At 39.2% G+C, this 24,458-nt stretch overlaps 1 protein-coding gene across 2 annotated transcripts in view; it reads right to left on the bottom strand.

Annotated features, from left to right (window-relative positions):
• Window positions 1–6,077: 6,077 nt before the first annotated feature.
• Window positions 6,078–24,458, bottom strand: part of eif2b3 (eukaryotic translation initiation factor 2B, subunit 3 gamma) — a 113,013-nt gene continuing 94,632 nt past the window's right edge. The window contains exons 11-12 of one of the 2 annotated variants that reach the window (XM_078560949.1): window positions 15,680–15,783; window positions 6,078–7,601 (exon numbers count right to left, since the gene is read on the bottom strand). In XM_078560949.1, the coding sequence (XP_078417075.1) occupies window positions 7,549–7,601; window positions 15,680–15,783 (157 nt within the window). In that variant the 3' untranslated portion in view covers window positions 6,078–7,548. The remainder of the gene's footprint in view (window positions 7,602–15,679; window positions 15,784–24,458) is intronic. The other variant, XM_078560950.1, reaches the window with a different exon arrangement.

Raw genomic sequence — 24,458 nt, 5'->3', positions numbered from 1 at the left:
AAAGAACAGGCACACAGAGATGGCCTTAACCTTCAAGAAGTGTAATTAGTCTTCAGCAGTAGCACAAAACAGGCAATAATGAATCGACAGCCAGTTTTACCCTGATCTGCCTGATCATCTTTTCCAATGAAGGCACTAAATATTTGTGCCCAATAGCTACTCAGCTGCACATCAGAGCTCTGAGCACAGGCAAGCAGGCAGAGACCAGTCCCTTCTGAGTGGCTAAATAGGAACATTAATTGTAAAATGTAATGGAAAATGGATGAGCAACCCCCTCAGTTAGAATGCGGTCATCCTGATTGCAAAATGGACAGGGGCCAACCAAAAAATTGGGTGGTATAACAGAAAAGTGTAGTTTCATGCATTATTCTAACATGCAGTGAGCAATACTGTTAATCCTCAAATGGAAGGTGGAATTCCTGTAATAGCCTGGCCTCCATGATTGTGAACCTCTCACTTGGTCAGCAGATGGGAAGACTTCATCCTAAGCATTGGAGACTTCTATGGTGTGTTAAAATTGTTTCCAAAAATTCACTTTCAACCTATCTGTAATTAAAAAATAAAAAGATAAGTGACATCCATTAAAACTTCCTATACCACCTCTATACTACTCAATACATAGAAAACTGTCCCAGCACAGGGCAGTCGATTGAACAGGAAAGTGAATTTCAGAAAGGAATAAAAACAGGTGGATCTTAAGGAAATTTTTGAAGGCAGGGAAGGAGGCGGCGAGGGTGAAATATTGAGAGAGATGCCTTAGGGTTGAAAGGTGGAAATGAGGGGCTGTTTGAATACTCAGGTGTTACATCTTATGGAAGTATTCCACCTCCAGTGGAAAAATGCCTTGCAATTTACCTAGAACTCCGGAATATTGTTAATAAATTTTAACAAGGTTTCCCATATTAACTTTCCATCCATCAATTTCCTGCATCTCAACTTCATGTTTGTTGCATGTCTGGTACAATAGGAGCATTGGTGAGCTGAGCTGGAATAACTGGAAATATATGTAGGATTGCTGACTCTATCTGAAGCGAGCCTTTTTCATTCTACTCATATTAAAACTGAAGAAACAAATATAGTAATTATACAATAGTTCTAAACAACTTAAAAACACAGATATTCAGTGGAGCCTAAGAACAACAGTTTGATTGAACAATCGCTTGGCAATTGCTGCAATCGCCTGAGCTCTTTTGGGAAGGTCAACCATTCCCTACAAACAGGCAAGAGAATCATCTTTTTGTTAACCTCTCCAATTGTAAGTTTTACTGCATTAGTAAAAGCTCAAGGACACCTGACTGTCTTCTTCAATTGGGGAAACATGACAGGAACATAAATAAAACAAACTCCATAAAATAAAACTCTAAGCTAGGAATCAGCAGCTCATCATTACTGTTCCAGGCTGCCAACATTTAAAACACTTCTCCCTTCCTCCACACACACACACACACACACACAGTTTTACCACTTTTTATGAAAACATGCTCAAAAGAGCTGAGAAATCTTGCAAATAGGCGTCATGTGACCTACTCAGAAAGGAGTGATGTGGCATGTCTCCATGGATAAGGCAATCAATAGAATGCTTTACTGGTACTTGGTGAAAAGTCACCTGAAATGTAGGATTAGGAACCAAGTCCAACAAACAAAATCCAATCAGCCAAATCCATGTTAATCATAATACAGTTGTACATTATAAAGTTATTCATTGAACTTCCAAGTGCTACTTGTCTCTCCACTGATGATTGAATTCAGAAACACTAATTGGAGAACCAGATGATCCCCGGCTACTTTAACTGCTTCCCAGGGGCTACAAAGTCACAGCACAAGAATGCCCATAACTTTGTACCAAGCCAGCAAAGTAGTTTTTCTCTTGACAAAGACAATCAGCACATTGCACCATTAATCGCATTTAACATAGGCTTCCTCGTTTGGGTTCTTGCTTGCATATCTGATATTTACCTATTAATTGCACATGTCACTTATTGGTCTAGTTAACTAAAGGATCCAAATCCTTCTGAATCTGGTTGCATTATTCCTTGTAACTTATTCCACTGCCTGTTTTGGTATCATCTGTAGTTGTGGGAACTTTGCTTATGATTGATTCCTTTGTCATTTATATATATTAAAAATAGCAAGGGTCCCAGGGCCAACCTTGGGCACAAGAATAGGGAGATTTCTGTCATTTATTTTATCTAAAATCATATACATAGGATAAATCCTTATTGACCCGCAATCTCTAGGGAAATCCCTTTGCTGTTTTGGCTGCAATGACAAATACACTTAACTGGCCCGAGCTAATCAGTGTAATTGTGTCTTTGTTGAGAAATTAACTCAGGAAACTGCATGTGGCATCATATCTACATAAGTGATAAAAAAGAGTTAACATTTTTGATGGCTTGATCATGAAGCAGAAATTTTTTGATCATCAAAGGGAACAAAAAGCAAATAACTGCAAATATTGAAGAACAGCAGAAACAATTAATGAAAATTTTGGAGACATTCAGCAGGTGAGCTGGCAATTGTGGAGAGAATAAAGAATTTAAAATATTTCAGGTGTAGACTCTTGAGAACTTTCTCATGAAGAGGCTATATCCCAAATTATATTGTGTTGATTTTTTCCACAGTTTTCTGCCCTGCTGAGTAGCCCCAATGCTTTTAGTTTAATTAAAGAAATTTGTTTTCAGCATGACTGAGTATCCAGAAAACTGAAGAAAAGTACTAAAAGGCAGGTGTATGAAGATGAATCGACCAAAGACTCAATATATGTATTGTCAGTTTGAGCCTAGGGAAGATGATCAGAGTGCAGGTGTAAAGATTATGGATGAAGGCCTGGAGAAAGTGAGTAGTTTCAAGTACTTGGGGTCAGTGGTGGCAGAAGATGAAGTATGGAAATAGAAATTGAGCAACAGATTAGTTTGGAGTAATTGGAAGAAGTGCAGTGGAGTGTTGTGTGATAGAAATATATCACCGAAACTGAAAGGAAGAATCTACAAAGACAGTTGAAACCAGCCTTGTTATATAGTGCAGAAACTTGGGCAACATCAAGAGAGGAACAATGACTGGATACTAATGAGATTCAGATGCTGAGCTGGCGCTGTGGAGTGATGGGAAAGGCCAATACAGGTTGCATATCCTTTATCTCGAATTCTTGGGGCTGATTGTGTTTTGGTTTTCAGATATTTTCAGTTTTCTGATCTATCGTATATACGGTAGGCCTAGGCCTACTTACCATCGCCTAAGCCTAGGCTAGCTGTAGTCTACAAATAATAGGTTGTTTCTCCATTTGCCAACTCTCATACACACTGCTTCTTACCTGTTAACACTTACTACACCTGTAATATATTACATTGCTTTATTAACATACAAATCAACTGCATAGCTGTTCAAAAAAAGTGTACAGATGAAGGAAATTCAGATTTTAAAAAAAATTTTCTTTCACATTTTTACTAAAATTAAAAATGCCAAAATGGCTGGTGACTTCAGCACCAGTGCAAGACCTATCTCACCCAGCTTTTTAATCACCTCCTCCCTCTCAATCTGCTTATTTTTGGAAGGGCGGGATGGCGGAGGGCCATTACAGGAACCAGTAAACCAGGAGGTCAGTGAAGATTGTGGGAGCGTCAAAGAAGGTATCCAAGAAGAGATTGAAATGGTATGGTCATCTGCTGTGAAGAGAGGGGAAATGTAATGAGGCGATTGATGGAGATGGGACTGCCAGAAAGGCGGCGAAGAGGAAGGCGGCGAAGAGGAAGGCCTAAGACCAGATGGAAGGATGTGGTAGCGAGAGACTTAAACACAGCAGGGTTGGAACAGTAATGGGTAACTGACAGGAGGAGATGGAGATGTGATTAACCAGCAATGTGGCAACCGCAAGTCAAATGGAAGATGAGGGAGATTAAACTTATGTTTTCAACAACCATATAAAAACAAGGTTGGTTGCTGATTTCCAGTTCCCTGCTTTTCTCTGTCTCTATGCATTGCTTTTGTGAAATCTTGCTATGACCAAATTGGCTGCTGAATTTCCTACAACAATGGCAACTTAATGACCTTTGAAGTACTTTGGGATATTCTGTGGTTGTGAAAGGACTATATAAATGCAAATTCTCTGTAGGACAGGACAGTGAGTAGTCAAGAAAGATGCATTGTGATATTTCCCACCATTATTATTCTATAATGGCTCTCTTCAGTTCCTTGATTTGGTAGCCATATCTAAGTGTGGGGAAAACAACTGAAGTCAACTGAAACGTTTGAAGAACAGGAATCCTCAAAATAGCCTGCTACTCATTATCAACGATTTGTGTCCTACAAAGCCTGTATTTGCCTAGTGATGGAAAACTGTACTCGTGTTTAATAAATAACATTACTTATCAGGACTTGACATTATTGAGGGTTACTGAACTCATTTTATTCTGTCAAAGTCAACTTTCTGGAGCTTTGTCCAGGCTGTTAATCCTGCGCAAGACAATAGCAGCACCATGGATTTTGCAAATGCTTATGTATACCTCCTTATTAATGCTGGGAATGCAAGAGATGTTTTAGCTGCACCTCAGCTTCCGATATCAATGCAAAAAAAAATACAATGCAAAGAGCAAACTTTCCAGTGCTACTTCAGACTCTGCTTTTATATACATTAGTTAAATTGAATACTTAACAGTTACAAAACCAGGGTTAGAACATAATTTAGGTTATATTATTCATAGTATAAGCATCCCTGTAAGCATTCAAGCCTATGTCCAGCAAGACTATTATTCATTTCATAACACAATTGTCCTTGTGCTAATTGTTTCCAGCTATTGTTATGCTGCTCAACATGCACAAAAAGGCCATGCCAGTGTAAAAATGAAACTTTCATACTGATACGTGTTTGGTGCTCTTCAGAATTTGAGGTAGAGCAGAAAAGGCAAATCTTTCTAATTCTCTAATTAACCAATCCCTCAATGGGAGAGCAGGATGCTGTCAGTGAGCATAGAAACACAAAGTAAGTATTAATTCACCAACAAGGGAATCCTTCACCTTAAGTAGAAAATTCACACTTTCATATATAAGAATGCCAAATTTCAAAGACAGTAACAATTTACACTGCTTGAGAAAAGGGTGCTGATTTGTTTGCAAGTCAACTCTGATTGGAGGAGGTATTGCCATGGAGAACTATTGTTCCCCCACATTTTTGTTTAATTCAAAAAAGGTACAATGCCTAGTCCCTTTTACCTGCAGGAAGAAAGTCCCTGCGTATGAATATATGCAGCTTCTATAAAGCATGGGAGACAATAGTTCTCTGGTGAATTCTCCATGGCAACACCTAGACCAATCAGGGTAGACTCGCCAACCAATTAGCCTTTTCTCAGGCAGTGCAAACTGTTGCTTCCTTTGAAATCTGGCATTCTTACGTCTGTCCTGATGAGTGCAAAATGAAAAGCTTCAACAGCGTGTCTCTTTTTCAGCAATACTTCCATTCATGTATGTAACAAGCACTTGTTTTAATTATCACATTAAAACCTTTTCTCCAAACATAATCTTCAAGAATCTTTATCCAGAGTCTGTTCTGTTGTGAAAGGCCAGTGTGCAGCAGTTGCATTTTGTCATCAAAAGATGCCATAATTGTAACATCTAAAAGCACTTGGGCAATTCCAAAGCAAGTACAAACATTTGCTCATTTTAGGAATAATGCATGATTCAAGACTCAACCAGGAGAATGGGTGGGCCATTTGGGCAGTTCAGATGAAGCTTTATAAACTACTAATATTTTTATCCAAATGGTTTATAAATAGCTATTCATTATTTTATCAATACAACAGCCGAACCCCTTGATTAGGTAACTACTAGTTATCCTTTAGTGAAAGTTCAAAACCATGACATTCTTTCACCTTAGAGGGATAAAATCCTAATCATACTCTGCACAATTCTAAGATACAAGTTTTCATTGAATTATATTGGTTTCAGTTGGTCGTTTCAGTTACCCACTGAGTTTTTGGCAATAATTCTTTTCTGGACCAACATCATGCTGATATAAAAATGTTTTGCAACGTGTCTTTGGGATATTCTGTAAATTGTATATATTACAAATCAAAGCAAACACCAAGCTGTAAACAGGTCTTTTTTATTGAGATAAATACAGACAAGCTGTAGGAACCTTATAAATCTGTAATGTCAGGATTCGGGATAAGCAATAGGTTAAGATTTCATAGGCTTCTTTAGGGGAAGCTATTTTCAGCATTTTCTTGAAGTAGCCCATTCAAATAAAGAAAAATTATACCTGAATTTGTCTGTGAGATTAAATAAATTGTAACATGGATAAATATTTGGTAACACGCTAAATGGCAGATACAGAAATTTTACTGAATCATTACTCATTTTCATGCATGACGTGTTAACAGGAGTAAAAATTGGAAGAAGACTGACAGGTTTAACAATTAAGTATCTTTACCATATTGTTCAAGTTCAATTAGCAGCACTGTCCTAATATTTAAACTTGATTGCCATGCAATAGGCAAGGTTCTACAAACTCTTGGGTAGGTTTGGTAATGGGAAAGCTTTACAATGATAAGAGTCATAACTCTGGTGTTGGGAAAGAGACCCATTCCCTACGCCCCCACCCTGCTTAGCATAATCCAGGTAGGTGAATATGGTGCAGCACTATTTGTGGAGAAATCTGGAGTTCAGATGATTCTACCTGGGGTCATGTTGCTTCACCCAGTTTTACACTTTGACACTAGCCTCACTGGTTTTGCTTCCCATTGATTCTTGCAAACTTAAATGTAATATAATTTTTTTGGTTTACTTTCCCCTAATACTTAGCACCATTAACTAGGGAGGAAGTTAGATTTCTGAACCCCCTCACAACTTGACCAATGCTAAAAGACCATCAGATAATTTACCTGTTAATTTTCTTTCTTTCTGTACATACTTTACTTTTGTTAAATGCCTTCTTCTCCAGCAACAGATACAAACCCATCTCCTATCACTCTACAGCGAAGCACATTAATGTTAATGTGCTGACTTAATTCCTGCTGATACCCCTGCAAGACTAATAGATTCATATAATGATTCTGTACTCATGAGAAAGAAATTATGAATCAGAGAACACAATTTCAAAGCATGAGAATCTCGTTGACATATCAACCACCTTCTCAAAGTTATTAGTGCATAAAATATTTTAATACTCTGATCATTTAGGGTTGTTTCAAAAGTAGAATTTTCATACTATTTTTTTTAAAAAAGGAAAATATCTGCCAGCTACCATTCTCACTGATCTTAATTAGGTGCTATGTGAACTGGGGTCAGTAAGCCATTTATTAATAGTCATTTTTGGCATTTCTCTAAGAAAACGACATCATCTTTTAGATGCCTAACAAATGGCTTTTAAAAAGACTCCGATATTAATCAACATCTTAGACGACAGAAATTTGGTTGTAAAGGAGCACAATCAATTCAAACCTAATGCCCATTCCTATTCAGCATTTAATATTCCTTGCGATGATCCATGGAAGCTGTTCCATGCCTGATGATGTCCAGGTGAAGAGCAACTACAGTGATTCCAGGACATTAGGAAAATTATATCTCCATCAAGCTATCATTGCCTACTATCACTTCATTCACGTGTTTTGCTGCAAGAACAAAGAGAAGAAACATTGAGAATGAGAGGAAAATTTAAACTAGCAAGAATTTTATGTAATGATATTAACAGTAAGTAGTAACCCTTGTACTTGTCTGAAATTTCACCTCTGCTGTTACTGGTTGAAGACATGATATAATGTAACACATTTGTAACGGTTTTCGAAATCAATATCCTACCAAGGATAGTCTAGGTTTTCATTTTCAATTGAAATCAAATCACACCAGAGAACTGAAAGCTGAACATGCAAGGACTGTTAAATGAACACTGATAATTAATGAGTGATTAGTGAAGCACATTACAGACGAAAAGGTTGGAAGGCCACCTTTGATGTGGGAGTTTTAATCTCTTTTGGACACCTTCCTTTTCTAGGTAAAATATTTAGTCAGGGGCTTCCTTTGAGAATAATTTATTTTAACTCCACTTTAAAAATATTTTCAGCCATTTAGGTTCTGACTCCCTATGCCAAGCACTATTCCCTAACCGAGAGTAGTGACAGTCATTGAAGTATGTGTGTACAGTATTTATTCCTGCATCTTGGGACTAAAATTACACTGGTAAAGGACCTGATGCTGAATTGCTTTGTTAAAAAGTATAAAGAAAGAGCATTTTTAGCCTTCTATTGATAAGTCTAAGGAAATAATATTCCCCTGAGCTAGAGTGTTTTGTAGGCTTTCAGCTCAATTGCAGTGATACCAAAACAAACAGTAAATTTCAGTAATTAAGCTATTTAAATGTCACAAATAGCTTTATTACTGCCATAGTCAAACTCAACTGTAAACAGTTAAATGTGGCATAGACTTTTCTCCCCGTCAGGCGGGCTGGGCGAGTTCAGGAGGGCAGTCAATTGGCTGCGCACCGCCATTTTACGTGGGCGGCCGTTTAAGGTCCGCCAAGCGTGACGCGCAGCTGGAGGCGCTCAGTGCTCACTGTGTGGGCGGGGGGAGGAGGGAGAGTCGGGGCCTGCGCGCAGAAATCTCCCTGAGGCACAGAGCTGCCTCAGAGAGATTAATTTCATTATGAAAACTTGAAAAAAATAGAAAAAATTATTCAAACGTGCTCTCATGTGACAGTGTCACATGAGCTAGGTAGGACATGTCAATGAATTTTAATTAAAAATTTTACTTAATTTATAAACCTTTCATGAAACTTCATCCCTCCCGTGGATGAGGTTTCATGAAAAATGCGAAGGCCGCCTGGGCTCTTCGCCTACCTGCCAACCTTAAGGCTGGATGGGCAGCCTAGACAATCAGTTTAATTAGTTGATAAATGGCCTTAATAGGTCTTTGACAGTTCGGCGCGCGCGCAGCTGACTCCAGTGCATGCCCGCCGAACTGAAGATCGGAATGACGCGCGGTGATGTCAGGACGCACGTCCGACGTCACCGCGCGTCATTTTACACGTCGGCATGCGGGGCCCACCCCCGCACGTCGACCAGAAGCTTTTGCCCGTGATTTCACTGGAAAATAAAAAAATGAAAAGTAATTTCTTTGCTCTTTTGTTACTTTCCCTATTCTCAGTAGAAAATGGTAGAATTCATATGAAGTTGTAAACACGAGGTCAAACAGCATTTGAAAAAAAAAACTGAGGCAAAATGTTAATTTTTCCCCTTTCTGATGCAGATTGACTTGCTGTGACTTTCTATTTTTATTTAAAAATGGGTTTTAATTGGTTATCAAGCAGCTGTGAATGATGTTTCATCTTAGCCCACTGAAAACCAAAGTGAAATGATTAACATGTTGCATATCGATTTGTAATGTGTTTTCACACGTCAAAACTATAAGGGTCTGCCAATGAACTGATGCACTCATCTGTAGCTCACAGAACAGTGCGCCTAAATAAGTGGTTAAAATTAACAGAAATAGATGTGTGAAAATTACATTCAGTGTTGCACTATCAGGAGTTCTGCCATTTTGATAACACGCTAATTAGGTGGATCCAAAAGATCCCATACCACTATTTTGAACAAGAGCTATCTCCTGGCCAATATTTATCTCTCAACCAACAACTTTTTCAAAAAAAGAGACTATCTGACCATTATCTTATTTGCTGCTCGTCAGACCTTTGTGTGTGCAAATTGGCTGCCATGTTTCGACCAACATCAATCCATCCATTACAACAGTGACTATATTGCTAAAGTACTTCATTGGCTGTAAAGTGTTTTGGGTCACCCATGATTGTAAAAGGTACCATATAAATATAATTTTTTTCTTATTTAAATAATTCATAGTAAATAATTTGACTTTTTGAAGGCGACACCTTTAAAAAGGATCTAAATCTGTACTGTTGACCTTAGCAACTGCTATTGTATGCTGCAGTGAATGGAAACAATTTTGTTCATGGGCAATTATGATATTAGCCATTTTATATCAATTGAAAGGTTTTTTAAATTAGTTCTTCATTTTTATTTTATACAAATGATTTAAAAAATGAAATAAATATACAAAGCAACAAATAACGCTTGACCAGCTATGTAGGCTGTCATCGTTCCCAACCTTCAACTTTGCTAGGAATTACACTAGAAATCAATCTTTCAGTAATCATTTAATATATAACAAAAGGAATTTATATTGCTCATTTCTCCTTCAAGGGTGAATGAATGACCATCAAAAAGCATTAATTAAAAATGCATGGAATTTATTTGGCTGGTGAGCTCAGTTATCAGTCTTTCAAACTTAACCTGCCATGCCAATCTGTTATCCTCAATCAACTTCTCCTAAAGTAAAGGTGTTCCTTGATTGATCATGACTGGGTTAATGACTTATAAAATTTTTCTTTTAAGGTGTAAATGGTGCTGCTGTGAGTTAATCATTGAGAGAGAGGAGGAAGATAGATTGTAGGAGAAACCTATGAATAATTCAAACCTAGTTGAGCTGGTGAATAACATTAATTAAAAGTTGCTATAGGTTTAAAGGTGGGGGAGTTGTCGATATTATCACAATGTGTCTAAGTCTTACCTTTATAGAAATATAATTTTCATGTAATGACATAGGGATCTTCAGTATAAAGTCAAGGTACTTTACTGAATTTATCCTATAGGACTGAATAATTTTGTTGGCCTGCAGAGACATATATTTCCTGAATGTATGGATGTTCAAACAATAAACTTGGTCTCTGCAAGCCGATGAAAAACAGCATATATATATATATATATATATAAATAAAATAAAACTACTACTTCCTTTAAGAAAACTTAATTATGCAAAACTGCTTCTCCACTATCCTATGAAGTTTGTAAATCATTAATAAAAAATGCACTGTTTTACAAGAAAATCCCCTTGTAAAAGTCACTAAGTCAGCCTGAAATCCTGTTGTTCGACCCTGTAGAGGATAAAGGCCTTGTAGCTTTTGCCAGAATGGACACTGTTCCTGACAGATGTTAAGCTCATCTCGCGATGGATCGCGCTGGCTCAGGACAATGACCCTTTTGTATGAGATTCAAATGTCAAGACAACAGAAAGCTTAGTGTAAAGTCAACTTCCCTTTACTTGGGGTGGGGAGGAAGAGAAATCTGCTTGCAAGCTCAAGGATAAATTGTCGCTGCCTCTGATAGCTTTTAGTGTAAAAGGTTAGTTCCTAGGCCAAGACCACCAAGGAACTCATTCCCCCAGGAATAATTGTTGCAGGTTGGCTTATGAGATTATACTGATTTTTGTGTATACAGCAAAAAAAATAACAAAACATTGTCAGAAATAAAAACGATAATTTATCCAAATTTTTCAAGAGAAAAGGAATGACCAATAATTACATTCAATATTAGTAAAAGAATTTAAATGATAAAATATTCTATTATTACTGTATCGTACTGTTATATATTTTCAATTTTGAAAAGGACAACTTTTTATTACTCTGCTCATCTATCCTCATTTGCATTCTTCCACCATAATATACCCAATTTTGGATTAAGAAAAGGAAGGCAACCCATTCCTATGTTTCTGTCCACTGTTGTAGTGTAACCATCTACTTGAGGTGGTGACATGTTAGACGCATATTCCAAGTTCCCCTCTCTCACCTCCCTCTTGGGGAAATCAGATTTTATAGCAGTTCATGACAACATTCATGACAACCTTCTTTAGCTTGCTATCATGAAGCTTCACAACCTCCAAGGCTACTGTTTGGGTCATCTCTAATCACTCTTTTGCAAATGGACATACAGATTGGGAACAGGAGTAGGCCTTTTGGCCCCTTGAGCCTGCTCTGCCATTCAATAAGATCATGGCTGATCTGAGTGTGGTCTCAACTCCACATTCCCACCTACCCCTGATAACCTTTGACTCCCTTGTTAGTTAAGAATCTGCCTTAAAAATATTTAATGACCCTGCCTCTTCCACTCTCTGGGGAAGAGAGCTCCAAAGACTCATGACCCTCTAGAGAAAAAAATTCTCCACATCTCTATTTCAAATGGGAGACCCCTTATTGTTAAACTGTGTCCCCTAGTTCTAACCTCCTCCTCAAGGGCAAACATCTTTTCAGCATTCGTACTGTCAAGCCCCCTCAGGATCGTGTAAAGAACATATCTTTTTATTTCTGTTGGACTGTTGATTAAAATTACAATGGCTGCAGTTTGAAAAACATGTCTACTGGAACAGTGTGAGGGATATATACAATGTTGCTGTCCTGGAACAGAGTATGCCATGAAAGACAGGATGGTGCTGAGGAGGAGTCTGGTCTAATGGAGAACTGCCTGGCAACAACATTTTAATTGGCTCCTGACCAGGTGACCAGGGTTTGTGAGAGAACAGTGTAGCAGAATAGCTCCTAGCCTGAAGGGAAAAAGACCTCTCCTGTGTGTGTCAAATTTCAGTAATTCTACAATAATAGCTAACTGGCTTTCCTCCTCATATCTCTATAACCTGCTCTCTTTCTCTGAAAACCCCTGTCAAGGGGCAAATACACTGTTAGAGACATTGAAAGGCAAGTGCTCAACCAGTGAACTAAAGACTGAAAGTGCTGGAAGACCACCTTGTGTCATCAACAAAGAACTGAAAGGAATTTGGAAGGCATCGATCTAAATGAACCCATCAAATCCTATACTCCGGAACTGGTGCTATTGAACTGTTTTATCCTTAAAATCCATGTTTTTGTGTGTCTTATGAATATTATATGTGTATAGGGATTTAAGGAGGGGTAGAGTTTAGGTTATAGAGTTAGAAATTAGTAGTTCATACTTCTTTCTTTTGCTCCTGGTTGAAGACAATTTGTTCAATAAACAGTTATTTACTCTTGGGGGAGAATTTTCTCTCCGTTGGGAGGGTTGTACGGGGGCGGGCCGCTGCGCAGCCGATTGGCGCCCCCAATCGGCTGGGCGCCGCCATTTTACGTGGGCAGGCCAATTAAGGCCCGCCCAGCATAACACGTGTCCAGAAGCGCTGAGCGCTCCCTGTGCAGACAGGGGGAGTAGGCTGAGTCGGGGAGCGCACTCTTTCACGCATGAGCACGAAAGAGCGCAGAAATCTCCCTGAGGTACAGAGGTGCCTCAGAGATTAGTTTCATGTATAAAACATCGAATAAAGGGGGAAAAAAGTTTTAAGGACATGTCCCCTCATGTGAAACTGTCATATGAGCTGGGACATGTCCATTAACGTTAATAAAAAATTTTTCCAACACTTTAAAAACGTTCATGAAACCCCATCCCGCCCGTGGATGAGGTTCTATGAAAAATGTGAAGGCTGCCAATTTTAAGGTTGGACAGGCAGCTCAGGTCAATGATTTAATTGATTGTTAAATGGCCTTAATAGACTTTTGACAGTGCGGCGGGTGCGGAGCCGACTCGTCTGCGTGCCCACCGAACTGAAAATCTGAATGACGCATGGTGACGTCGGGATGCATGCCATTTTACGCCTCAGCGAGTGGGAGCAGGGCCATTAAATTTACAAACCTGGTGTTTGTATTCTGTTAACCTAAATTAAACAATTAGGTGGGTTGATCAAACTTTTCACATTTGTCGTGGCTTGGGGAGCAGTGAGGCCTGATATTGCAGTGCACTATCCCCATTGAGTCGTGACAATCTTATATGTTTCAATAAGGTCACTTTTCATTCTTCTAAACTTCAACGAATACAGGCCTAACCTGTCCAACCGTTCCTCATAAGATAACTCCCCCATCCCAGGTATCAGTCGAGTGAACCTTCCCTGAACTGCTTCCAACACATTTACATCCTTTCTTAAATAAGGGGATGGTAGTTTGTTACAAGATTAGAATATATTCAAGAGGTCTGAATGATGTGTCTCTCCCTCTCTGTACTGGACTACAGACTAATGAGAATGCTGAAGTTACTGCCAGATTCTTCTAGTCATTTCAGGCAAGTGTATTTTTCCACAGCCTACTAAAGCTTCTCTCATCTTTCATTCCCTCCCCTCAAAAAGCAGTGTGCTATTTCGTACTAAAATAATCTGCGGTCTCAACAGTTCCAGTAATCCTAGGTCACATAAATATCTAGAGAACAAATATGGTTAACCTACAGAAACTAAATATTAGATTGGTCCCAGTGTTATATTAGCTCTGGGACAAGAAAAATTATACAGAGCTTTTCCCTTCTCGCAGATTATACCTAGGATTATTCAACTTGCTCAAAAAGGTAGGTGGAAGTCCACCACCACCTTCTCGAAGACAATCAGGGATGGGCAATAAATGCTAGCCTTGCCTCCAACACCTACATCTCATGAAAGAATGAACAAAATCAGGCGAACTGGTCTGAACAGCTATTTTCAATTAGTCTTCCTGGGCCTTTTAGTCAGCACCAGCACTATCGCTAAGGCTCTTGGATCAACTTCTGATTGTTCTCTTTAAAATTTTAATAAATCTTACACAAATAATCGTCTGAACACACGCATCATGCTTATCAAAAGATTTAACCTGCTGAAAACAGTAGGGGTACAATCAAAGATTTTCTATATAAAGGATACTAGCCAAGGCAAGACAATTGAGAACGAGAAGCACGCAAGAGAGAAATTTTATTGCTCTTCGGGCTGCCTGAAGAATGTGGTAATGGCAACTCTGCCAGCTGTCAAATGTATTTACTGTAAACCAAATGTTTAATTGAAAAAGTTAAATGCCCTGAAAACGTTTTATACTGCAATGTTTAAACTAATAAAGGATGTTTAAAACAATAAAGCTCTGAATATTGTCTTTAAATTGTAATTATTTGTATAATAAAATGCAACACATTTTCAATTAAACTAAAGTGTTTATGTGTTGGTAATGTCATTTGCAACATAGTAGACTATGTGGTAAACATGCAGTAGAATAATTCAACGTTTTAATTGCACTATTAAACATGCAACAAAGAGATACATATTCCACAGCTGGCAGGATGTCAAGCCCCATTCTTTGGCAACCAGATGGGAAAGAAAGCAATATCAAAACATTTAGTGCGCTATTTAATTTAAATTGAAAAATCAAATGACTGAGTGCCTAATCTCAGTGAGGGCTGTGAGCAGAGTGCCGAATGGAGGCGAGGCACTTTGCCATAGAACGGAGAAAAGGAAGAACAAGCCAAGATTCACTCAAACAGTTGCATTGTCAGAGATTTGGTATCAAGTTCTCTTAGCTATATTGTATGGTTCTCGGGAGGGAGTGCACTTAAAAATAAAAGAATGCACAGATGAATATATTTTTTTAAGTCTTAAAGGCACACAGTCTACACAATGTTTTAATTTCTAGAGTAACACTTCACAAGTTTAATTATTAATTTATTATTTAATTATTTAAGCTACTTTCAACTTATGCAGAGTGTTAATTTAATGCAACAGTTTTAAGCAAGAGTCAACAGTTGCCTTCAACTGAATAGAAATTCAATGCCACAAAGAGAGCTGAGAGAAATGTCCTTGGGAGTAGAATTTAAAATTTTAAGGAAAGCAGCTCATAAGCTCGACAATATGTTCCGAATCTCAGCTGTGTCACCATAATTGGAATTATGGCCACCCCAGACCTAGAAACAGATCATCAGGCTATAGTTTTGGTTATGGAAAGGCCAGATGAGAGAGAAGAAAAGTAACTAAAAATATTTTTTTTAAATTAGGTAATTCTACACATTTACAATTAACAATGAATATTAATAAAATTGCTTACATTTAGCATCAACACACTGCGTACTTCCCACCAGACAATCCTTGAGGTCAGCCCCTTTCTCAATGACTGCTCCGTTGCAAATAATGCTACCCTGTATGCAGCATCTGGAAATAAAAAAGTGTTTAAAAATCATTTTATTTTGATGGTCTACAGGTTTGCAATCACAATCCATATCAGTCATACATTCTCGAAAGAAGTGTTGAACAGAAGCCAGTAAAGGTTATGGGCCCTGGCAACATCCCAGCAGTAATACGGAATATTTGTGCTCCAGAACTAGCTACACCCCTAGCCAAGCTGTTTCACTACAGCTTCAACACTGGCATCTACCCAACAATGCAGAAAATTGCTCATGTATGCCCTATCCACAAAAAAAAGCGAGACAATTCCAATCCAACCAATTACTGTCCCATCATCTATTAAGTGATGGAAGGTGTCACTGACGGTGCTATTAAGTGGCACTTACACAGAAATAACTTGCTTACCGATGCTTAGTTTGAGTTCTGCCATGGTCACTTGGCTCCAGACCTCATTACAACCCTGGTCCAAACATGGACAGAAGAGCTCAATTCAAGAGGTGCGGTGGAGTTGACATCAAAGCAGCATTTGACAATGTCAAGGAGCCATCGTAAAATCAAAGTCAAAAGGAATCAGGGGGAAAACTCTCCACTGGTTGGAGTCATACCTAGCACAAAGGAAGATGGTTGTGGTTGTTAGAGGCCAAACATCTCAGTCCCAGGACATCGCTGCCAGGAATTCCTTAGGGTAGTGCCCAACCATCTCTGCTGCATCATCAATGCCCTCTCCATCACAAGGTTAGAAGTGAGGATGTTTACTGATGATGGCACAGTGTTCAGTTCCACTCGCGACTTTCAGATACTGAAGCAGTTTGTGCCTGCATACAGTTAGACCTGAACAACATTCAGGCTTGGGCTGGTTAAATAGCAGGTGACATTCGCTCCACACAAGTGCAGGCAATGACCATCTCCAATAAGGGAGAATCTAAACATCTCCTCATGACACTCTGTGGCATTACCATTGCTGAAGCCCCGACTATCAGCATCCTGGGGGTTACCATTGACCAGAAGCTGAATTGGACCAGCCATATAAATACTGTGGCTACAAGGGATCAGAGGCTGGGAATTCTGAGGTGAGTAACTCATCTCATGACTCTCCAAAGTCTGTCCACCATCTACAAGGCACAAGTCAGAAGTGTGATAGAATACTCTTCACTTGCTTGGATGAGTGCAACTCCAACAGCATTCAAGAAGCTTGACACCATCCAGGACAAAACAGCTGGCTTGATTGGCACTCAATCCGCAAACATTCACTCCCTCCGTCACCGATGCACAGTGGCAGCAGTATGCTCCATCTACAAGAAGCACTGCAGCAACTCACCAAGACTCCTGCGGCAGCAACTTCAAACTCACTACCACCTCAAAGGACAAGGGCAGAAGACACATGGGAAAACCACCACCTGCAAGTTCCTTTCCAAACTACACACCACCCTGTCTTTTGTTGCCTTCACTGTCACTGGGCCAAAAACCTGGAGCTATCTTCCTAATAGCACTTTGGGTGTACCTACACCAAATGGACTAGAAGGTTCACCACCACCTTCTCAAGGTCAATTAGGGATGGGCAACAAATGCTGGTCTTGCCAGCAGTGCTCACACCCACAGAAAGAATTTTTTTTTTTTAAATGGAGGGAAATAGATGCTTGAAATTAGCAGGCAAAACGTCTTATCCAATATTGCACACCTCCTGGTGCCTCAATTTGGATTTCGTCCTCAAGTAATGTTCCATCCTAAAAGGTTAACCAGTTTTTTCCTTTCAGATGCTAGCATGTTATGTATGTATTGCATTTTAAGTGACCTCAGCTTTCATGCTTTCTAACCCTTTGTCAGAATTCAATAATTATGCCTCAAAGGTTAACATTTTTCCTTTCTTTACAGATGCTGCCTGATCTGCTGAGTATTTCTAGCATTTTCTGTTTTTGTTCATTTTGTCCATCCCAAATTATTCAACAAAAACAGCTGCTCTATAAAACAGTTCCATGCATCATCAGCTCACTCAACTAATTACCTTTTCTGAATAATCCATAAACTTTCAGCTATGTGTCATACTCTTGAGTAAAATACAGATGAAGCATATATACAATTTAATTAAGGCCTTAAAAAGCATGTATTAAAAAGTAATTGTTTCCATCCCTAGTCTTTACTATAACATATGGTAGATACATCTTTAATACATTTAAAGGGAGTGTCACCATCACTCATTTTACTCAAATCCATTTTTAAAAATCCTATGCTCTTATACAGCAACCCTGATTGTAACAAACCTGAATGGTGTGCAAAAGACAAGGCTGAGATTTTTGCAACCATCAACTGCTAAAAGTGCCAAGCAGATGACCCTTCTTAACCTCCTCTTGAAGTTTCACCATCATAGCCATTTTATTTCACTTCTGGTGACATCAAGAAACAGAGAGTGCATTGAAGGGAATGATCTCTTAGTTGATAATGGGATTCTGTAGTTGGCATCTATGAACTTTGTACACATGAACACTTGCAACTTAAAATTACCCACAATTTGGCATGGAATTACAAACTCACACAACAACTTCCATTCATATAGTATCTCTAAAGAATAAAGCATCATAGGAACATCAGATAGAAATTGACACCAAGTCAAAGATGGAGATATATAGGGTGAGTTACAAAGTTGGTCAAATGGATTTTAACAAGCATCTTAAAGGAGGAGAGAGAGATGAGAGGTGAAGAGATTTAGTGAGAGAAATCCAAAGCTTGGGCTCTACACATTTTAAGGCAGAGTTCGCAACATCGGGGGGGAAAGAAATTGGGCGATGCACAAGAGGTCAGAGTTGAAGGAATGCAGAGTTCTAAGAGAATAGTAGGGCTGGAGGAGATTAAAGATAAGGAGAAGTGAAAAGTGTAGAAGTGCATGCTCAGAGCAGCGCCAGGCATACATGAAAATCAGGTGCCAACCTGGTGAAGCACAATGCAAGAATACATGCATTCTAAGCAGCTAAAGCAGCACATTAGAGAGATAACTGATGCCATACCCAATGGTTCAGGTCAAAACTCTGCACATGTAGTCATAAATTGTGGTGGACAATTAGCCTACAGATGAGGAGGTTCCATGAATATCCCAATTCTCAATGGTGTGCAAAAGACAAGGCTGAGATTTTTGCAACCATCGGCTGCCAGAGTTGCCAGGCAGATGACCCTTCTTAGCCTCCTCTTGAAGTTCCACCATCACAACCATTTTAATTCACTTCTGGTGACACCAAGAAACATGGAATGCATTGAACACTGCAACAACTACATACACCAACAACATTCAGCTGTAGCACTAAAACCTGTGCTCCAAAATTAGGCATCCTGTCCACTAAAGGCAGGGCAAATCCAACCTAACTAATTACCACCTAATGAGCCTAGTACCAATTATTAGCAAAGTGATGGAAGGAGTTGTCAAGAATGGTATCAAGCATCACTTACCCTGCAATAACTCTCTAATCAATGTTCAGTTTAGCACCACACCTAATTACAATCTTGGGGTAACCAAGGACACACAAGCTAAATTCCAAAGTGACTACCCTTGACTTCAAGTGTGACATTTAGCAGCCCGAGTAAAACTGCAGTTAGTTTTGATGCCAGCAGTAATCTAGTTAACAGGTTGGCACTGTTGACAAAATAACTCTAATTGGAAAATTCAGGGTAATGACTTGTGGATCTTAGTACTTTTATTTCTTTGAGCTTTCTTGCCTAATTAATGCATTATATTTGTTATTGCATACTTATAAAAATATTTTCGACAATATCTAATTTTCCTTTGGGTAACTTCAAAATTAGAATTGGGTCGCCCAGGAATGCGTCAATGTTTGCTGGGAGGGCCTGTTGTAGAGGAAGGTTTGATGCCACCACTTATCTTGACCAGCAAATAAATCAATAAAAAAGTTTGGTTCCCTTTCAAACATTTTTTGTAGACTTCAAGTACATTTGTAAAAAGTATTGCTAAGTTAACGTAAGCCAAGTTAAAACAAGTGCTAGTTTTCAGTAAACAATTCATAAAATTATAAGCAAAATTACCCACGTGTGCAGATGTGACCATTATTTATTCTGTCTTGGTCCCAGGCAGCCTGATCAGCTCCTTGCTGCACCAACAACAGCTGATGAATAGTTTACTTTGGCACTTCTGCTAAGTAGAAGACTCAGCCTTTTAGGTGCCAGTTTCTCAGATGGGATCACAGAGATTGACATCTGAACTGTGGACCACCAAATATGCCAAATACCAAACGCCCCCACCCCCCACCTAATTACCAGTGGTATATGCTCTCCTGCTTCCCATGTAAACAAACGATTTTGGTAAAGCTCAGAGCCACAGTACATGAGCATGTCTCTGCCCTGACTTCCTCACACTGTGGGTAGCTGCATTATCTACTTATCATTTGACAAGTTCTGGATTGAAGAGTGAAAAACACAATACCAATTTTTCAGAGCTTTCCAAAGGAAAAACCAAACTCAAAGCTTTTTTAAAGCTTTAAAATACATGTGACTATTTTTATTTGTGAGCTTTATTTAAAGTCTGGTGACAGAATTGTATATAAAACAGGTGATATATATATCAACGTAAGTAAATTAACTGCGAAATGTCAAACCATTCTAGAAATGAACTTAATATTAAACTTCAAGATGCAGCTTCCTTGAAGGCCTAGTGTAAAAGAGCATGCATGTCATAAAGACCAGAAGGTCCTAGGTTCAGTTCCAGATCAACACTGACTTATCTGATTCCAGCTGCTGCATCCCTGAGCTAGGGAGGAAAAATGACTCAAGATTCCCACTCCTGATCACTATCCTATGACCCTTGGTGGAAGGTTTGTGTGAGACATTAAGATTCAGAAGCAAACACTCTTCATGATTGAGCTGACACTCATTATTTCACCTCGTACATAATAAGCTATTTGGGTGAGGCCTTCGAGGCTGCTGCCAGCCTATGAAACTATATTCCTGCAAGAAACAGTAGCTTCACTGGAGAGGGAGGAGAAATTTGGAAAAACAAAAAGCTTCCCCATAAAATTTACAAAAATAATCTGTGAATTACTGCCTAATACTGCAATATTGTAAACTGTTAATCCTTTTAGCACACCATCAGCATGGAAAGTATTGAGGCTCACCATTAACAAAACAAAAAATGGATTCAAGACCAAAGTTCATAATATATTTAAAAAAGATATCATAGAATAGTCTCATTGCAGTAATGCCACCATATGTTCTGCCTTTTGATTCCTTCCTAATCTTCCATTCAGTATTTATGATGTTACAGGAGTAGTCCATGAGTATGTAATTTTATTGCACAGACATCTATATATCAGTGTCAGTGAATACATACAATATCATTTTCAGGCTATTGGTAGTTACTTACTTTCTCTTTTATTAGTGTTTAACCCCATAAAGGCTCAAGGTATGCCCCAAATCTTATCAGCGACATTTCTATTTCCAGTAACAGTGTGGCTTCTCAAAGGCTAAATTTATCAGTTTTATGTCCACTAAATTTTGCACCAAGGTTGTTTTGTGTAAGGGCAGATGATCGATTCCTTCCCCAAATGGCATTAATGGGATTCAAAAATGACAAAGGCGGTCCACTCAACAAAGGACTAAGTTCTCAGACACGTGGCTGAAATTTAATGCTTCCCCCACTGACTGGGTTTGAAGGCCAGTTTGGGCGGGTGGGGGGGGGGGGTGCATTTTAAATCCAGTGGGCGGTCTGCCTGCTGCCTATCTGTCCACCCCTGGCTCCACCACAATTATACCAGCGACGAGGTTGACATCAGACAGCCTGCCCACTAGTGGACCAATTGAGGCCCTTAAGTAGGAAATTTGTGCCCATTTAAGGGCCTCATCCTACTACCGCCAGCAGTGGGAGAAGCCCACACCAAGTGACCAGCATGGCAGGTTTCCTGTTTGGGCTGGTGCTGGGCAAGGGAATGGTCCCTCCTTTATTGGCCCCCTGGGCCCATCGGAGGGTCACAAGGTCTAAACCTCCCCCAGGTTGCCCTCCCCGCATGGCCTCTCAAATCCCAGCCCCCAACCCCCACACACTTACAAAGTTCTGATCCATCACAACTCGCCCTCTTATCACCTGAATGTAGTAACGATAGTGGCCAGCACTCCTGTTGGTGTTACTGGTACCTTGAGAGCTGCCAGCCTCTGACTGGTCAGCAGCTCTCTGATGTGAAACGTCTTGTCCCTGAGGGGTGGTAAACCTGCCTCCAGCCTATTAATAGCCAATTGCTGTTAAGTGACTGCAGAGCAGTCATTCTTCCCCTGTGCAGCTCCACCCCTGACTTTCTACCTGGGAGGTGGATATCTCAGTGCCATGTTTAATTCAGCCTACAGTGGCAGACCTCAATTAAAATTAATTAATTTGTTGGAGGAGATCTGGTATTTCCTAGGCCCTAGGATTAGACAATTAGAATAACTCAAATGTTATCACACAGTTGTATTTACAATATCATCCATTAAGTCCCATTTGCCATTAATTTTGTTATGTAACTAATCACGATGGTGCACTCAGAAGTGTCTATCCCAACATTTTTCAGTCCTGCACATTCTTACGTTTCTTAATTGTTTACTGAAAGGAATGTGACACACAGTAACAGTTTTAAACAGACTTCACCATTCAATTTTCACATCTCTCTTCAAATAATGAGAAAAATATAATAAACCATGCACTCTATCCCTTTTGTAAGCTGCCTTTTGGTATTAACTTTCTTTCTAGACAACATCTGCAAAAAACAGAACTTCTATATCTTAACTTCCATTTCTAGTTCAAACCTATACTTTTAAAAAAATCTGAGTGCTTACATGTCCTATTTTACTGCGCAATCCTGATCCCTAATGCAATAGTCAATTTATAGTCATTTGGTAGTACAGAACTTGAGCATTGCTGAAAGAAGACATGTTGTTGAAGCTTGCACTCATCAGGACAGATTTGCAAGAATAATAAATGTAAAGAAAACAAGAATTTATACTGCATTAGAAGAGAGTGCTGACAGGTTGGCAAGTGGACTCTGATTGGTAGAGGCATTGCCAAAGAGAATGCACCAGTTGAGGTTGTTGTTCCCTTTACATTTGGTATTCTTGCAAATTGTCCTGATGAATGCAAGACAAAAAGCTTCAAAAACATGTGTCTTTTCTCAGCAAATAGCCAATTTCAAAATTTATGCAGTTAAAAACCAGTTTTGATCCATACATTACAATAACGACACAACTTTGTTAGTTCTAAAGTGCGCTGAGACATCCTGAGGTTGAGAAAGGTACTATCGAGATGTAAGCTTTTCTTTCTTTGGTTACGAATATCTAATTCATGGTTCATGTTAATACTTTAGAGGCAATGTTTAATTCTGGGAATATTGTTGTTGTGAAAGTAAGGTAACTAAAATACTGGGCTTTAGAGATTGCCAGAACATTTAAAAGAAAATGGCAGTTCAGAAGATTACCCATGTTTGTTTAATAGAGTCAGAATAGAAGAGATGGAACCAAGGAAAAAGTACGTGGGCTTACTTAGCTGGAGAACTGAAGACGCGATGTTTACACTGCTTGCAAAGAAGTGCACTCCAGAGAGATGTTTTGTTTTGGGAGTTAGAGCTAAATTAATTTAAAAGCATTCAGTGAATCCTGAAAGGCTACGTTGTCATGGAGATGGATGGAGCTTAAGAGGGTTCTCTGGTTTCAATTTATCTGCATGTTTGCTCGGAGAGGGATGTTAATTGCAGCTTGGACCTTGTATGATTTGCAGTGCACAGAGAAGCCCTGGGAGTTATTACTCAGCTCCAGGCTGTTAGGGCTCAGGGGAAGTCCTGGGGAGCTGAGAAGGTCACTGGTTCCATGATCGAAGCAATTAGGGCTCAGAGAAGCCCCGGGTGCCATTTATAGCTCAGTGCAGCCGGGAGACTAGATTTTGGAGAAACCCTGGGGCAGTACCAGCTTTGAAGCTAGCTAGCTTGTGAAAAAGTTGCCAGCAATTAAAGGGAGTGCAGCTTTGTGAATCTCGTGGAATGCATTTTCAGGAGAAGTGACTGAACCATTGGGAGGTGAGCAGTTGTTGAGGCAGACCAAGTCAGAGTGGCTTTTGCGAGAATTCAGAGGCTAGATCTTCGAAAGTGAAGAGTTAAAATCCCTTCTGAGGGATAAGTTTTAAAGAGATATTGTGACTCACAGTGGTCTTTGACATCTGGATAGGTTGCTGAAAAATTCATGGGATCTGTCTTGGTCACATCTGCCATTTAATGTGCAGTGTGGTGTGTTCAACCACAGTTTGCCTGTTAGTTCATATTTATTTCAGGTTGATTCTGAATGTTAGAGTATAAGATAGATATTGTAAATTGTTTAACTTTTCTCACTTTGTATAGTAAAGTTTATTTTTGTTTAAAACCGTGGCACCTTGTGGCTTTATTCTCCTAGTGGACACCTGAGATTTCAAACTTTACTTACTTTAAACAAAAAGTTACTGGTGCCTAACTGGATTGTAACACTTTATAAACTACATAGCCAAGTGACAAGAGCCACTATGATTTGCCTAATTCAAATTTTTATGTATTGATTATTTCTCCCAGATATCTTTCCTTTTAACAATAATTAGGCACTTAAATTACAGGTTAAATTTTCTACTGCTTAGGGAACTATGTACTGGGTATCTGATGGTCAGTGAGACATAGACAGAAAAAAAGGTTCAGATGGTAAAATGTGGATAGCGAATGAGAGGG

Source organism: Cetorhinus maximus, chromosome 17 (assembly GCF_964194155.1).
Source record: "Cetorhinus maximus chromosome 17, sCetMax3.hap1.1, whole genome shotgun sequence".
NCBI classification, from domain to species: domain Eukaryota; kingdom Metazoa; phylum Chordata; class Chondrichthyes; order Lamniformes; family Cetorhinidae; genus Cetorhinus; species Cetorhinus maximus.
The sequence above is the reverse complement of the archived record's forward strand: the minus strand, read 5'-3'. Positions and strand labels throughout refer to the sequence as shown.